We start from the raw sequence: 17,677 nt of genomic DNA on the forward strand, positions 1-17,677 counted from the left end.
CCAAAAAAAATATTATTCTTGAATTAGTCGGTATGTATTTATATCCGGCTACCCCAAATAATAAATATTGAGCTACCCCAAACAAAATTAGTTGCAAAAGTTAGCATAAATAATAAAGTAAAAAAACTACTACCAAATTGATAGATTTATTTGTATTCGTTTGATACTTTCGGTCTCAATAACAACAATAGAGAAACCTTTTTCAACAATAAAAACTATCAATGACAATAGTCATAGACAAATTAAATGGACAATGAGTTTCTTGCAAATAACTTATTTATTTATATTTGAAAAGACATTATTAATCTATTATTAAGCAGACAGTTGATGAAATTGGGTTCTTCAAATGCATTTTGCCCAACATTTTAAAATAGCGATTTTTATGTTAAGTTTCTAAGATTTGTTAATTTTAGTCCTTAGTTTTTTGTTAGAGATTAAATTCAAGACTAAAAACACTTTTTTTGTAAAATTTTAAAAAACTGAGAAAAAATTGAATAATTTTTTTAAGGACTAAACCTAAAAAATTATAATTTATGGGACTAAAAATATGTTTTATCCTTAAATTTAATACGTCTGTTTTCAAAAAAATCCTTCTTTATAGTTGGCCCCTGCATAAATTTTTTGCGAGCTTCGCCGCTGTTTTTCTCTCTCCATTGTTTTTGACCAATAAAAAGTGAGAAAAACAAGGTTGTCAACAAAGTTGTCATCAAATGAATGTCAAAATATCATTACTCTTAAAATAAGGGGTTTATTGTATCTTAGTTTAATTATTGTCATTTGATCGGTTACTTATTTTTTGATCGATTTATGCACGATGAGCCGTATGAGACGAAAATCTAATGTGCAGTTCGTAATAGAGATTTTTTTTTTGAGAGAGTTCGTAATAGAGATGGAATTGATAAACAACCACCACAAAGAACCAGACCCAATAAACAACATCAAGGAAAAATCAAAAGAAAAGCCTTTCAAGATAGTAAAACTAGCTTAAAAAATGAATTATAAGTCGCTAGTTGTGACATTAAGTACGAGACATGACTGAGTTTTTTTTTAGAGCAATGATATTCTAACAACCAAAAATCAACAACTTTTGTGACAACCACCAATTTTCAAAAGAAAAGTAGATAGTGACACGGAAACCAAAACAATAGAGAGAGAAAGTAAAAAGATAATGTGAGTATGAGAGATAAAGTTGTCACATAAGTTGTCACAAAATAGTTGTTAGAATATCATTTCTCTTTTTTTTATGGTTTAAGGGTACTTTTTCCCCTTAACTTTTAAAAAGTTGTGATTTTGACCTCCTAATAAAAAATAACATTTTAGTCTCCTAACTTTACAAAATGGTGCAAGACTGCGAGAAGACGACACATATCTTAAAATAGGAGACCAAAATTGCTATTTTTTTAAAGATAACGGGTCAAAAGTGCTTTCTTTTTAAAAGATAGAGAGTCAAAATTGTTATTTTTTTTTGCGCTTCGCAACGTGTTGTGAAGTTAGGGGGTTAAATTGATATTTTTTTATTAGGGAGACAAAAATACACTTAAACCTTTTTAATTTATTATGTTATGATGTCTTGTTGCATTTTTCTCAAAACTATAACATTAGACTTTTTTTTGTCAAATATTCTAGTGACTAAAATTTATCATTTAAGTTGCTCAAAAAAAAAAAAATTTATCATTTAAGGCAAATAAGTTACGTGTATCCAAACTCCAGCCCGGACATATTATAATGCACTGTTTCTGCCAACATAGTTATACTCACAAAGACAACTATAACATTAGTTTTATAACCAAACAAGTAAATCATGTTGGAGCAATTATTGTGTGGTTGTCACAACCACAAATATAATTGGTTTAGACACACATGCAAATGAAAATAAGTAAAAAGAAAAAAAATCAATTCATTGTTATTATTGTTGAAAACATTGGTTAATGTGTATTATTGTGTTTATGACTATCTAAGAATTATTCATCTTGTTGATGATACGCTTGCGAAACGTCATGATTTTAGAATCGGATTTGACGCAGTAGCTACATCACACGATTACTCATCGTAGTTGTCTGATCTAAAATTGTGTGTTATTTCTACACTCCCATAATTTTATAATAAGTTGATTTCTTTGATTTGAGTCTAACCTATTTTACTCGGTTTTTTCTACATTACCCTTTAATGATTTGGAGATAATTTACCTCTATCAAAGAAAATTCCCTTTTTTCGTCTTTTTTCTTACAATTAAATACCATTTTCATATCCATAACATCAAACTTCTTCATCTGCTTCATTTAACATATGATCTCCATCTCTTTCGTTCCATAATCGATTCCCACATGTTTTTTTTTAGGAAATCGATTCCTGCATGTTATTAAAGGGTAAACTACCCTCAATTCATCAAGAGGTAACGTAAACTTCCGCATTTTGATTTTTTTTTTTTACAATCAATTACCATTTTCATCTCAAGAATATTAAACTTACTCATCTCCTTCATTCTACATGTAATCTTCATTTTCTTCAATCCAAAATCAAATCATACTTATCTTGAGGAGTAAATTACCTCCAATTTATGAAGGGATAACATAGACTTCACCATTTTACTCACATCATTATTGTCAATAAAATGGATTGTTTTTGTAAAAAAAAAAAAAAATGGGTCAAATAAGAAACAAAACTAAAATAAAATAGTGCAAAATTGATTAATCTAAATCCTTAAATTTATTTACTACTAGTATTTATTTTTGTCATAAAAATAAAAAATTGGAGGTGAAAAAAAAGGAGCAGTCACAATCACAATGATTAATGAACTGAATTCACGTGAGCAATGTCACTGCCACGTACCTAAAATCATCTTCACACTCTTCACCGTTTACATTGATTTCGATTCCAAACCATCACCGATACATACAATTATTCCATCACTATCCTAAATCCTATAATTATCCATTCACAGTCCTACAATTTTTCCGATTTCCAAAATTATTCAACGCTATAAATTAAATTAAATATATCTGTTTCACTAGCACACACACAGAGAAAGAGAAAGCGATTTATAAAGTGAAAACCGAGAAACCCGACGATAATGGCGACGCACGACGAGCTTCCGATCCCGATTTACGATAATCTAGAGCCTGTCTACGGCGGAGGTTCATCTCTCGAAGAAGCTCAGCTTCGTTTCGATATTCTCAAATCCAAATTCGTTGAAAATTTCGGTCACTCTCCTCAATTATTCGCTCGTTCACCTGGTTCGAAATCATCTTCGATCATTCAAATTCATTATGCAATTGATTTGTGGATTTTTTTTTTTTTTATAGTAATTGATTAATTGTTGTTTTATGATGTGTAGGAAGAGTGAATTTGATTGGGGAACATATTGATTATGAAGGATATTCGGTTTTACCTATGGCTATTCGTCAAGATACGATTATCGCTATTAGGAAAAATGAATCTCAAAAAGTTCTTAGAATCGCTAATGTTAATGATCAGAAATATTCCATTTGTACTTATCCTGCTGATCCTCTTCAGGTTCATATTCTCTTTCTCTCTTTATCTTCACTTTTATCGTATAATAATCATAGTAACTAATCATTATTTCTTCAAAAAATCGTAGTAACTAGCTAATAACATAGTAGTAGTAGTAATAATAATAATAATAACCACAATAGCAATAATAATAATGATGATGATGGTAATAATAATAATAAGTGTGTGTTTGCTTCCACCTTTGAAAGAGCCAGAAGTGATAAGTAGAATTGATTTTGACATGTTTCGACTATAATTTTTTAAGCTTTTGACTTTACTGTTTATATTTAGCCTTGCTTTTATTGTTCAACCCAATTTTACGTGATTGTATCAAAATATAAATCATTTTATATTCAACTCACTTTTATAGAAACAATACATTTGGAATAAATTTTTGTCAACCTAGAACCAAACACACGCTAAACGTTCTAAGGATGTATTTTGCTGTTCTTTATGATGCAACTTGTTAAATAATCGTGTTTTTGTATGTGTGTGTGTAGGAATTGGACTTGAAGAATCACAAATGGGGCCATTATTTTATTTGTGGGTGAGTTTATCTTATATTTTTATGTGATGTGATATATTTACTATTTATAGAGTGAAATGCCAAATGATATGTGGTGTATATGGATGGGATGAAGCAGAAGAACAATCAACTTAGTCAGTGAATGAGAAAAAAACGGAGCATTTTTTTTTTTTGATTCAGTATTAATTGATGATAGGATTTCTATAGGTACAAAGGTTTTTATGACTATGCGAAATTGAAGGGAGTGGATGTTGGCGAACCTGTTGGACTTGACGTTCTTGTTGATGGGACCGTGCCGACAGGTGAGTTGATTTGTTTTAAATTAATTTTTCTACCAAGTGTATTGAAATTTACTTGGTGAGTATTGGCCTTTATATTTGTTTAGTTAAAGGGACTCATGTCTTTGGTTTGTTGGCCGGGTTATATTAAGAGGACAATATTTATGTTTTACAGGTTCGGGACTATCAAGCTCTGCGGCATTTGTTTGCTCTTCCACAATTGCTATTATGGCTGCTTTTGATGTGAACTTCCCAAAGGTCTGCTTTCTGGGCTGTATATGATATTTTCTGCTTTTAAGAGCAAATTTAGACAGCTCTTGCTGAAGCATGGATACATTATTTTATTTTTTTGCCAAATGCATGGATACATTATTATATATATATATATATATATATATATATATATATATATATATCTTGTTATATTTTAATTTTTTTTCTTATAATTTATTGAGAATTCCAATAACCAACATTACTGTAGTTTTTGTATAGTTCTGGTAACAGAAGAATACAATATTGAAATTGTTTTAGATGTAAGATAATTTAGCAGTATATGAAAATTTTGATATCATTTCACAACTGACATGATAGTGTACAACTGGAATTTCATGTGTTCGCCCTTTGAAGATCTAACCTGGTCCCTATTTCAAACTATTTGTAACAGTTGAAATGGATATTTTGTAAATCTTTATGCCTCCATGATTTATTTATTATCATGATTTTTAGTTCTATCCTATTTACTTGAACAAGCTAAAGTTCTATAGTGTGGTAGGATAACTGTTGTTTTTAAAAATCAGATATCACTAAGAAGTTTTTATTGAAAGCTTGTCTTTGAAACTATCTCTTTTATTTTGTTTCTAACACAGATTATCGTACATTGTTGACAGAAAGAACTCGCACAAGTTACATGTGATTGTGAACGACATATTGGGACACAATCTGGTGGGATGGATCAGGTTGTGCACATCTTTCAGTACAGAGATTTTATATTAATTTTAATGTGAATGTCTCCGAAATTCCAAGTTGTGTAGTTTTTTCTTCTAAACCACCGTTCCTTAGAAGCTTTACAGCTTCCTGATAATTGGCTCTGATTGGTTAATGATGGTTGTAACTAAAACTCAAATCATAGCATCTTATGTGACCTATGCGGCTATGTGTATACGGGCTTCTTGTATTTCATCATTTAGTATGAAACTATGTTAAAAATATTCTACTATCTCTTACTTGGTTTCATTTACATTTCTATAAAATATGAATTTTGAAAAACAAGCTCTGAAGTTTAAAATGATAGTTTACTAATTTACAGAGTTTCTATCTATGTCGGTGGCCTCAAGTTTAAAATGATAGTCAGTTCACTGCAGAAGTCTTTTGATTTAGGGAGTGATTTGAAAAAATATATTTTAGCATATCTCTTATGACAAACACTTTGTAAGTGTTGGGAGAAGTCTATGAAAATATCATTTGATATGCCCTACGGTGATTTTCACCTTATTTTCATAAGTTGCTCGGTATACCTCATAAAAACAGCTTATACAGAACTTATTTAAAGTTTCCCATCACTCCCTCTTTGTTGCTACTGAATAAGTGCTTAATTGAACTATATACCCTACCGCCCCCTTATACCATCAGTGCATTGTGCATTACACTACTTCCAACCAGGTCGTATCGTAAGTATTTTATGAATACTCTTGTTACATGGTATAAAGAACTTTATTCAGTATGCATAAATGCTATCTTTTGCTGTTCTTCTTGGGACCTTCTGACATTTTACCTGGTCTTACATTTTGTCCTTCTTATTTTACTCGACAGGCAATCTCTGTTATGGCCAAGAATGGGTTTGCAGAACTGATTGATTTCAACCCAATTCGTGCGACGGATGTGCAACTGCCTGCTGGTGGGACTTTTGTGATAGCCAATTCTTTGGCAGAGTCTCAGAAGGCTGTTACTGCTGCCACAAATTATAATAACAGGGTTGTTGAATGTCGTTTAGCTGCTGTAAGTGCATTTTAAGCTGATTATGATTATAATTAGTTGTTGCACATACTCCCTAAATACTATTCTGGAACAGAGCATTTATATCAACCTAGTTTTTAGCCTGTTAGTACAATATTATTTTCCTTCCTTGTGTTTTGGCACAATGCAATCACAGTGACTTAAACCCATGACCTGTTAATTACCAAAACCACTCACCACTAGTCCACATTAAGTAACTTTGACCGATCAATTCAATTTAACTCATTCAAAATTGTTCATATCGTCAGATGACTAAAACCTAATAAGACATTTCTTTACCTATTTCTGTATTGAACAAAGCAAAAACTTGTTCATTTCAGATACTCGTAGTCATTTCATGTTGTAGTTAATCGTTGTTCACATATGTATGCCTGCAAACATTGAAAGCTAGTTTGCTTAGATGGACCGGAAACTTGCTAATCCTTTCATTACTATTTTATATATATATTAACACACAAGTGCTATTGTGAAATTTCCAGATTGTGCTCGCTATAAAGCTAGGAATGGCACCAACTGAGGCAATTTCAAAAGTGACAACACTATCCGATGTTGAAGGGTTATGTGTATCATTTGCTGGTACTCGAAACTCATCTGATCCTGTACTCGCTGTGAAGGTAATTTAACCTGGTGTGATGCCACTCTTAAAATTAACTCTGTGAAACTTCCTTCTTTTACTATTTAAATTTTATATGGAGAATATTTCTGTTACAACTGATGTGGACATATGTTTTTTACCTTCATAAAAATTTCAAATCTTTTTCTGTTTATAAAAACGTTCCTTCGCTATAGGAATATTTGAAAGAAGAACCATATACAGCTGAAGAAATCGAAGAAGTTACCGGGGAAAAGCTGACTACATTTTTGAATATTAATGCATCTTACTTGGAAGTCATAAAAGCTGCAAAGAAATACAAGTTGCATCAGGTTTGTTTTTTTTAATCCCATTAGTGAAGATTTCATGTATGGCGTACCACAGTTAGGAAATGGCTAAAAATTTATTGTGGTTTTTGAGTTTTACCATTGCCAACGTACCATTACCATTGGTTTTAGCAGCTAATGTATTGTTTCACTTTATGCTTTATTCGTGTTTGTAGAGAGCTGCTCACGTGTATTCAGAAGCCAAGAGGGTATATGCTTTCAAGGACGTTGTATCATCAAATCTAAGGTATGTCTGTTGGATCTATCATAGTATCATCATGTGTGCTCTGTTCAGTGTGATTTTTCTAAGCATTTCTGTATTGCTCAAAAGCTTGAAGTTTATAGCTTCTAGAACAATTGGTTTTGATAATTCGCATGTAAAAGGATAAGAAGCAATTATTGAGAAGTAGTTGTAACCCTAGAAAATTCTGGTTACAGATGGTTTAAATTTGAAACAGGCGGATTGAACATTGTTTTGACCCTAACAAAATTAGCTTGTAAGGAGATGACTCCAAACCTTAATAAGGAAGGACCACATTGGCCATATCTCTTCTAGTCAATGCGGGATTCCTAGTCAAACCGGCTTGATAGAAATTTCTGGCTTTTACTACTATGTGCCTTGAGATATATAGATAGGGTTAGATTTGTTTTGGATCTCTAGCTACAATGAAGGAATATCACTCCTAACCTTATAAAGGATGGACCACATTGGCCATATCTCTAGTCAATGTGGGATCCCTAGTCAAACCAATTTTTGGCTTTACTACTATGCGTCTTGTAATATATAGAAAGGATTATAATTGTTTTGCATCTCTATAAAATTGGCTACAATAAACAAGGAGCAAAATTTAGGTGAATTATTTTAGAAGAAACTAAAACCAAAAGTGGCCAATTTTGTTTGAAACGAGAAACATATTTATAGCTCATATATGTGCTTGGTTTTTCTACTTTTCATTAATAGGTGGATGATAAGACATCCAGGCAAACCTTTTGAAATGCTTCACATCTGCTACTACTCTACGTGCCTGATCTAGCTTGTGGTTATTACTGATGTGTGCGTTTTTACCCAATATTCATTTAGTCTGTCTGGTATATAAATGGGATGAGGACTAATGTGAATTACTTCTAAATGATTCTTGGCTTATGATGGGGATGAAAGAACTAGTGGATATATTCTCTCCAATATTCATTTAGTCTGTCTGGTATATAAATTGGATGAGGACTAGTGTGAATTTCTTCTAAATGAGTCTTAGCTTATATTGGGAATGAAAGAACTAGTGGATATATTTTCTCTAATCACATTAGTTTGCATAATTTGTTTTGATTTTGTAATTGGATCATGTTTCTTGCATTTTGACAACCCAAAATTTTCAGCGACGAGGAGACGCTAAAGAAACTTGGTGACCTTATGAACGAGAGTCATTATAGCTGCAGTAATTTATACGAATGCAGGTATTGACATACAATATTTTAATTGTTTTTGGAAAGTTGTGTGCACTGTCAATTAGTGGATTTTCCCCAGAAGGATTCTCTTTACAATACATGGTTTGTGATGTGAAATTTACAATAAAAAATATGAAGAATAATCATTTAGAATTTAGTTTCTTTTTTCAGCACATAAAATTGATATTTTTTTCTCTCTCATAATTATGAAATCAGCTGTCCAGAGTTGGAAGAACTTACAAAGATTTCTCGTGACAATGGTGCTTTTGGAGCAAGGCTTACTGGAGCTGGATGGGGTGGTTGTGCTGTTGCTTTGGTGAAAGAGAGCATAGTCCCACAATTCATCCTTAATTTGAAGGTTTGTGATCAAATAATAGTACTTAGCAACCTTAAACACTAAAATTTTGTATCTAACAAGTTGTCATTGATTGATTCTACATCATTGCAGGAACATTACTACCAATCTAGGATAGACAAGCGTGTCATTAAGAAGAACGATCTTGGTCTTTATGTATTTGCTTCCAAGCCATCGAGTGGTTCTGCCATCTTCAAGTTTTAGAATATTTCCTTCACCCACTTCTCTGTTGATATTTATGTTTTTTTAATGATCTTAATGTAGTACCAAACACAATTTCTGGTGGATTAATAAGAAAAGGTACCCCCCATTTTAAAAAATAGGCTTAAATGTTATTCGTCCCTGCAAATAGGGGTCGCTTAAAATTTCGTCCCTGCAATCGCTAATCTTTTTTTTTTTGCCCCTGCAAAGTTTAATCAGTTAAAATTTCGTCCCTTGACCCAGTTAATTACTGCCATGTCATGTGATTAACTTCTGATAACGCAAAATGACAAAACTACCCTCAATCCTATGCAAAAATTCCACCTTCCTATGCGACCTCTTCACTCTATTCCTTTCTTCTTCTCAAAATTACCATTGCAGCAACCCACCAGAGCTTAATGTTCAAAATTTCAATCCCCAAACTATTCCTTTCTTCATTCTATTCCTTTCTTCTTGCACAGGTGTTCTCGGCATCAAACACCATTCCGGCAATAATCTCCGGCGACGTTGCAACAATCATAAGCACCAACATATCAGTCTCTTCATTCGTCTTACGAGAAACCAGCATATCAGTTTCTCTTTCACTCTCTTCATTCGTCTTTGCTCTCTCTCTCTGGCTACCAATTTGAACCCTACAAATCGATTCTCTTCTAGTTCCCGTTCTCTATCCTCCTTGGTCCTTCTTCTCCAGCCTCCATCACTGGCTGTGATTTCTGCATCGGTTGTGGCCATGGCGCTAACTTCCCTTCTCTCTGCGAAGATTGTTGAAATGGTGAAGAATTGTTTGGATTCATGTTTTTTTTTGTCACGGCAATTGATTGGATTCATGTTTTTTTTGAAAAATTGAAGAAGATGAACAGTGCATTGTTCACCCAACCACCACCTTTAACCTCTCTTCGTCCTCTGTCATTCATCTCAAACGCGGTGTTTGCTCCATCGTTTTCACCGTTTCTGTTGTACCATGAACCGTTTAATTCGGAAGCTTTTGATTGTGAATTCGGAGAGTTGAATCGATTTTGTTCATTCAGATTTGAGATTTTGGATTTGTGATTTTGGGTTGTGATCCATTTTGTTAATTCGAATGGGGGAAGAATTGAATGGTTTGAACCTGTTTGTGTTTGATGTGTTTGCAGCAAGAAGAAGAGGGAATGAGAAGGAAGAAGATGAAGACAGGGGTAAAATTGTCATTTTACGTGTGGGTTTGTCAATTAACAGAGCCACGTCAGCAAATCAGTGACGTGGCAGTAATTAACTGGGTCAAGGGACGAAATTTTAACTGATTAAACTTTGCAGGGGCAAAAAAAAAGGATTAGCGATTGCAGGGACGAAATTTTAAGCGACCCCTATTTGCAGGGACGAATAACATATTTAAGCCTAAAAAATAAACAAGAAAAGGTACCGTGTTTTTATTGTGAAGTTGTTTTTCATGTTGGTCAATACAACCAAAAACGAAAAATAGCATTGCAGTTATATTTCGCAACGGGAAAACATAGTATTTTTTAATGTTTTGAACTATGTAGATTTACCCGTTTGGATTTAGCTTATTTTAGAGCTTATATAAAACAGCTTATGTAAATAAATAAGTTTTTATGTATTATTTATAATTTTTTAAGATAGTTTATGAAAAAACAGTTTATGAACTCTTAACGTCATGCATTATTTGAACTCTTCATTATTAAGTTGCTCTGATTTTTTTCTTTTTCGTTACTGGATTAGTTGCTCTGGTTGGATAATACTTAAGAACAAGTTGCTCTGGTTGGATAATACTTCAGAACAATTTAGTATTGCAATATGGATCAGATCAGATGATATAAAGTTTTGCATAAATAAATTATTGAAATTAGAAAAATAAAATGCAACGACGTCGACGTGCCAATTGTATAGAGTTTAAAAGAAAATTAAACTCTTTAAATCGAAGAGTAAATTTAGCATTGCATAACCTGGTTGGATTCATGGTAAATTTGGGATGAACGATTTCAACTATTACGATACAAGTTACCAAAGAGATACTAAGCCTCCTGTTAAACGTACTTTGTATTTTTTTTTTCTTCTATGAAATGTACTTTGTATTGTACCATATAAATCTAATTTAGTAACAAAACAAAAAAATATAAATCTAATTTTGATTCATCGTAAATTTGGGATGAACGATTTCAACTATAACGAAATTTTCACAGTTTGTGATGTGTTTTGCTGTACTAGTTACCAAAGAGATATCAAGCCTCCTGTTAATCGTACTTTGTATTTTTTTCTTCTTCTATGAAATGTACTTTTTTTTTTTTGAAATGTTCTATGAAATGTACTTTGTATTGTATTGTACCATATAAATCTAATTTTGATTCATGGTAAATTTGGGATGAACGATTTCAACTATAACGAAATTTTCACAGTTTGTGATGTGTTTTGCTGTACCAAAGAGATATCAAGCCTCCTGTTAAAAGTACTTTGTGTTTTTTTTCTATGAAATGTACTTTGTATTGCACCATATAAATCAATTTTTTATGAGCTATATGTTTGATCTCTTAAATTTATTTTGATTTCAAGTTTTTTTTTTTTTGAAGAATTTGATTTCAAGTTGGTATGTTAATTTTTTTTAAGTTGATAAATTATGTTACTTTTTAGTCAAATTTTCGTCTAAACATCCACGACTAGACTAATAGAGACACACGTGAAAGTTAGGGACCAATTGATTCTATTATTAATTATACGTGAATAACTTGAAACCTAAAAAATAAATTTAAGGAACAAAACATACAATTAAATCAAAATTTTAAAAATTATATTTTACCAATACCTTTATAAGTGGAAAAAAGGTTTTTTTTTTTTTTTTTGAAGTAGTAGACTGAAAAGAAGTTAACGTTGATATTTGAAACATCAAATTTTTAATAAACAGTTCTACAATTTAAAATGGTTTTCTTTTGACAAAATTAAAAATGGATTTGAAATCTTATATTGCGTACGAAGAAAATGTAAGATTTCATATATTAGATAAAGAGCAATGATATATCTCTAGAAAAATAACATTAAGAATTCTTCAAAAATAAAGAGCAGCCAATCACAATCAGTGGCGGAGGCAGGTCCGTCCCTATGAAATAGGAGGCTCGGCTCTCTATTTAAAATCAGAATAAGAACGGATTCTAAACATGAAACGAAATACAAAAAAATTAAGCGAAAGAGAGGTAGAATTTACTAACGGCGTCGTTTGGATTTTTCACTTATCCGTTGTGGGAAAGGGAAAAACGAATGGTTTATGTGAAAATGAAATGATTGTTTTGATTCTTTCAGTGAAATAGGTTTTCAAATTGTCTGCTTAAGTGATTATACAAATTGGGGGTGGTTTGATAGTACCAGATTTATGTCCAGATAGGAGAACTAAAGTCTAGAAAAAAATAAACTTTGCAAAGAAGTAACACATATATTTTTTATTTAAGTGGAGGTGGGTATTAGAGTTAATTTTTTTGAGGCCCATAGCTTTTGGAGGCCCGGCTTGATTGAGCACCTTGCACTCCCTCAAGGTCGGGACTGGGCGGAGGCATGTAGAAGGGTACGGGGCACCAGCCTTCACAAATTTTTTAGAATTTTTATTTTCAATTGTACTCATACATGTTGATACAATGACTAAGCCACTTCCTCCAATCACCCAATAGAAATTCAACAAACTAAGAAGATAGAAAGATTATTTCCTATAAGTTGTCATAATGGATGTTGTTCTTCCAATGGGTTCCCTATTTCATCGTTTTCCCCTTATCGGTGTAATGTAAAACTAAGGAAAAAAAAGTTGTTTTTTGTCAATGTAATAGTACATGTGAGTATTTTTTTTTTCCTTCTAAATTTATAGCCAAGTTGGGAATTAGGTTTATTGCATATGATATGAGTTATATAGTGTATGAATATGATTTGAACATAGTTTTAATTGTAGTTTAATTTATTTCTAGCAATAAACAATGGAAACATTTTTTTTTTAAAGAGAGTCAAGTTTAAATCAATCATCAGTTTTTAATCCTCAAGCAATTGATGAATGTGGAAGTATAAAATTGGGTTCATCTACAAAAAAGGCAAAATTGAAATTTGATTTGATGCCCCAACGGTTGAAAATTCCTGGCTACGCCATCGATCACATTGCACTATTTGTCACAATTCAAGGAGGTGTGGCTGGAAAATAGGAAGTGAACAAATAAATCATGCAATTAAAATTCGTCAGCTGTGTCTTGAAAAATTCTTGATGCTATTTTTCTAGAGAAATAACATTTTCCTTAGATAAAATACTCCATCCGTCCCTATATCTAAACACGTTTTGCATTTTTCAAAATTTTTAAGCAAAGTTGTTAGTGCAATTAACATGTCTATGTTGTTTGTTGATATTACCAAATTGTCCTTTGTTTGTATGTGTATTAAATTTGACTTTTCATATTTGAAAAATAGGAAGTGAACAAATAAATCATGCAATTAAAACTTGTCAGTTGTGTCTTGAAAAATAAAAATTCTTGATGCTATTTTTCTAGAGAAATAACATTTTCCTTAGATAAAATACTCCATCTGTCCCTATATCCAAACACCTTTTGCATTTTTCACATTTTTTAAGCAAAGTTGTTAATGCAATTAATGTGTCTATGTTGTGTGTTGATATTACCAAATTGTCCTTTGTTTGTATGTGTATTAAATTTTACTTTTCATATTTCAAGACAAGTTAATAATATTAATTAGGGATATGTTTAGGGAAAAAATAAATAAATACATCTAGTAATTTGAAAAGGGGTTTACATTTAGGGACAAAAATAAAGTCAAATGGGTGGTTAGATATAGGGACGGAGGGAGTACTTCATGATGAAGAGTTCAAATAATAGATTTTTTTGAGGGGTTGAGTTAGTTTAAATAATATAATTGTAAGATAAAATGGATTTGATAAAATACTTCCTAAAATTTATTCATTTAAAAAAATTCTCTAAATCTATCATCAAAAGAAAAATCTGAATTACCTATTTATTACGTTAAAATTTTAAAAATTCATTTTTTTTTTTTACGAATAGAAAAATCATTCATTCTTAAACTTTCATAAAATACTATTTAGTCTAAATTGTTTGTATGCAAAAATTAGATCAGACCCGACTAGTTTGACTTTGACTGTTGAGAGTCAAAAAGCAGAGAAGATAAAGTTTTTACCAATTGAAAATTGGTAATGTTAAAAATATGTTACATGCGGTGACTCTATTCGCCATAACCGACAAATCTTCGTTAATGATTTTTTTGGGCAAAGACTTCGTTAATGTTATAGTGAGGGGGACCTGGCAAATATTGTAATATCTGAAACCACGTGCTCTTGTATCGTAGTAGGTCCTTGAAAATACTAGTATCTAACCAATATTTTTTAATTTCGATTAAAATGGTTTCTATTATTTGTCACTCATGTATCGTCTAGGTGCAGGGACACATATGCAGCAATGTTAATGAAATGATCAAATTGTTTGACATGAGGTCCCTGCTATAAATCTGTCATAATTGAGCCTTTAAAAAATGCATGGTTGCTTTATAAGTATTTAAAGCCTAATACAATTGTTTATTTGAAACAAACCAACTATAATTTACAGCTACGACATCATTCAATCCTAAAACTTATAAAAATAATAATATGAACGTACAAAAATTCATAGGTAAGACCTAGCTAAAGTAACGTGATTTCTCATAGTGAACAAAATATGAAAAATGAAATAAATATCACGTGTGTGTGTGCATATTTTGTTGGTTTCTTATAGGTTCTCTTTGTTATAGATAATCTTATAATTTATGATGTGTCGAACATTAACTAAACTACGAGATAATCGATATATAAACATTAATTTGCTATGTTGTGAGAGTTTAATCCCTTCCGTTAGATTCAATCTATAATGTTAGTTAACTTGTTTAAATTTTATTAAGAATTAAAATTAAAATGAAAGCGGGTCTAAAATTAATGAGTTTATGTAGATAAATAAATCTGAATGGGATGAATTGGGGGAGCTTAATAAATGGGTTGTGTAACCTTTCCTAAGTTGGGATTGTTCTGCATATTTTACATACTTTTGTGATGGTGAAAGTCATAAAGAATAAAGAATATGTGTATACTCTCACATAAATTAATGCTTAGATACATAGCAAAACAAATATTCATATTTAATGTCCGATACATTCAAATAAAACAAATTTAAATGTATAAACCTATGAGAGAAGGAAAAAAAACCATATTCTCAGTCTCATTTTGCTTCCCATGCTTGATGTCGTTTCCTTCTCATACATGCCAGATAGAAATTAGCCCTTAGAAGAGCTCTTGACATGGATTAACACTGGTCACTAATATTTTGAGGAGAGGAATCATCTTTGAGATACTCAGCATATCTCTCACTTGGTTTGGAGGACTAGGCCTACCCACCTCTACTTTTTTTTTTTCCATGTGGGTTCGGTTCATGAATTTTCTAAAGCAATTTTCGTAACAAAACAATTTTAAAGTATTTGAAAAAGTAGTTAATTAAAAACTTTTTTTTATATACACGTATTAATTGATTACATTAAACTTTTTGAATAAGTGGGGTGTGCATAAAACAACTTATATTATACCCGATTGTCCAACCAAAAAGAGTAGAGACACACTGTTGGTCTGTTATGCCATTTCTTGCGGTTGCCGGAAACAACTATAAATATAGTTCTAAAAAAAATTATAAAAATGGATTATCCATATAAAATGCTTTAAGAATTTAATTTAAATTTTTGTTTTGGATCAAGTAGTCAGGCTAAAATTTCACCTCTTAAGTTGAAAAAAATGAAAAATTTGGAGTTCAGAATTCAACACTGTATATATGATACAATTAAACACATTAATTAGTCCTCGTAAGCTCAGTTGGTATGGACAATGTATAAAATATGCAAGGTCCGGGGTTCGAATCCCGGCCACCACAATCCGGAGCTCGAATCCCGGCCACCACAAAAAAAAATGCAAGGTCCAGGGTTCGAATCCCGGCCACCACAATCCGGGGTTCGAATCCCGGCCACCACAAAAAAAAAAAACATTAATTAAGAATTTAATTTCTACACACTAAAAAAAACACATTAATTTCTACACACTAAAAATGTAATTTTTTTTTTGTACTTAGCATCCAATCAAATCAATGTCATTCGTTACGGCCGTGAAGCGCCGACGAACAAAAAAAAAACAGAAATTTTGTAGGGAATCTCATTTTAAAATTGAAAATTAGAAGAAAAAGATAAAATTGACACTTAATCTAGGTCGATATCTCCTTTAAGGTAAATTAAAATTGACACATAATCTCTTAATTTGGGTCGTAAAGATTAGATGAGATTTTAGAAAAAAATTGGGACTTTGCACACTAAAAATGTAATTTTTTTTTTTACTTAGCATCCAATCAAATCAATGTCATTCATTACGGCCGTGAAGCGCCGACGAACAAAAAAAACAGAAATTTTGTAGGGAATCTCATTTTAAAATTGAAAATTAGAAGAAAAAGATAAAATTGACACTTAATCTAGGTCGATATCTCCTTTAAGGTAAATTAAAATTGACACATAATCTCTTAATTTGGGTCGTAAAGATTAGATGAGATTTTAGAAAAAAAATTGGGACTTTGATTGTATCGTGACTGTTGGTGATGAAAAATAAAAACAGAGAATAATGACAGAGACGTAGAGCTAGAAATATCGCAAAAATCTTTCAGAGAGCCATGTATACTCTTCAAATATTTTGTATATTTTTAAGTCAACTCGTGTCAAATTTTTGAATTAGTTTTGCATATATGTTCATAATATTAAAAGAATCCCTCACATAAAATTTTAGATTTTTTTATAAAATGAATTAAATATAATTTTTTAAGCACCGAAAACTTAAATATTCATATCTAATTCATATATATGTTGCAATTTTTTTTATACGAGTCAATTGTATACAAGTCCCGTGAGCATAGCTCAGTTGGTAGGACAATGCATTATTATATGCAGTGTCCGGGGTTCGAACCCCGGACACCCCACTTATTCACCTTATAAGGTGAATTCTAGCCACTAGGTTACCTGACAAAAAAAAAAAATATGACTATACAAAATTTAAATTTTGAAGAGTTTGCATGAGTTGACTTTAAAACAAGGAAAAAAAAAATACTGATGGAAATTATTTTATGGGTCTTTGTTGAATTTTTTTAGAGAGAATAGAATAATTTTTTTTATATAATTATAAAGATTAAAAACTTATTTAACTCTTTAATATTTAACAGTTTATTTCACCAATAAAATAAAACAACATTTCATCGAATATATAATTGTATTTAAATGTACAACAAATAAATAAATATAATTTTTATAATAATGCATATACAAATTTTTAATTATCTTAAATATGATATGTATCGGTAGTAAAATAATTTAACTAATAAAATTAATTTATAAAACCTTCAAAAA

General features: G+C 31.2%; 1 protein-coding gene across 1 annotated transcript; it reads left to right on the forward strand.

The window, feature by feature from the left end:
• Window positions 1-2,859: 2,859 nt before the first annotated feature.
• GALK (Mevalonate/galactokinase family protein) lies at window positions 2,860-9,408 on the forward strand. The gene is made up of 13 exons (XM_085732302.1): window positions 2,860-3,233; window positions 3,335-3,513; window positions 4,011-4,057; window positions 4,244-4,338; window positions 4,490-4,572; window positions 5,202-5,270; window positions 6,124-6,309; window positions 6,807-6,941; window positions 7,117-7,251; window positions 7,422-7,492; window positions 8,620-8,697; window positions 8,905-9,046; window positions 9,137-9,408. The coding sequence occupies exons 1-13, from the start codon at window positions 3,071-3,073 to the stop codon at window positions 9,245-9,247; spliced, it is 1,494 nt and encodes a 497-aa protein (XP_085588428.1). The 5' UTR covers window positions 2,860-3,070; the 3' UTR covers window positions 9,248-9,408.
• The last annotated feature ends 8,269 nt before the right edge of the window (window positions 9,409-17,677 follow it).

Source organism: Medicago sativa, chromosome 8 (genome assembly GCF_051527215.1).
Source record: "Medicago sativa cultivar Bolivia chromosome 8, Bolivia_mono, whole genome shotgun sequence".
Lineage (NCBI taxonomy): Eukaryota > Viridiplantae > Streptophyta > Magnoliopsida > Fabales > Fabaceae > Medicago > Medicago sativa.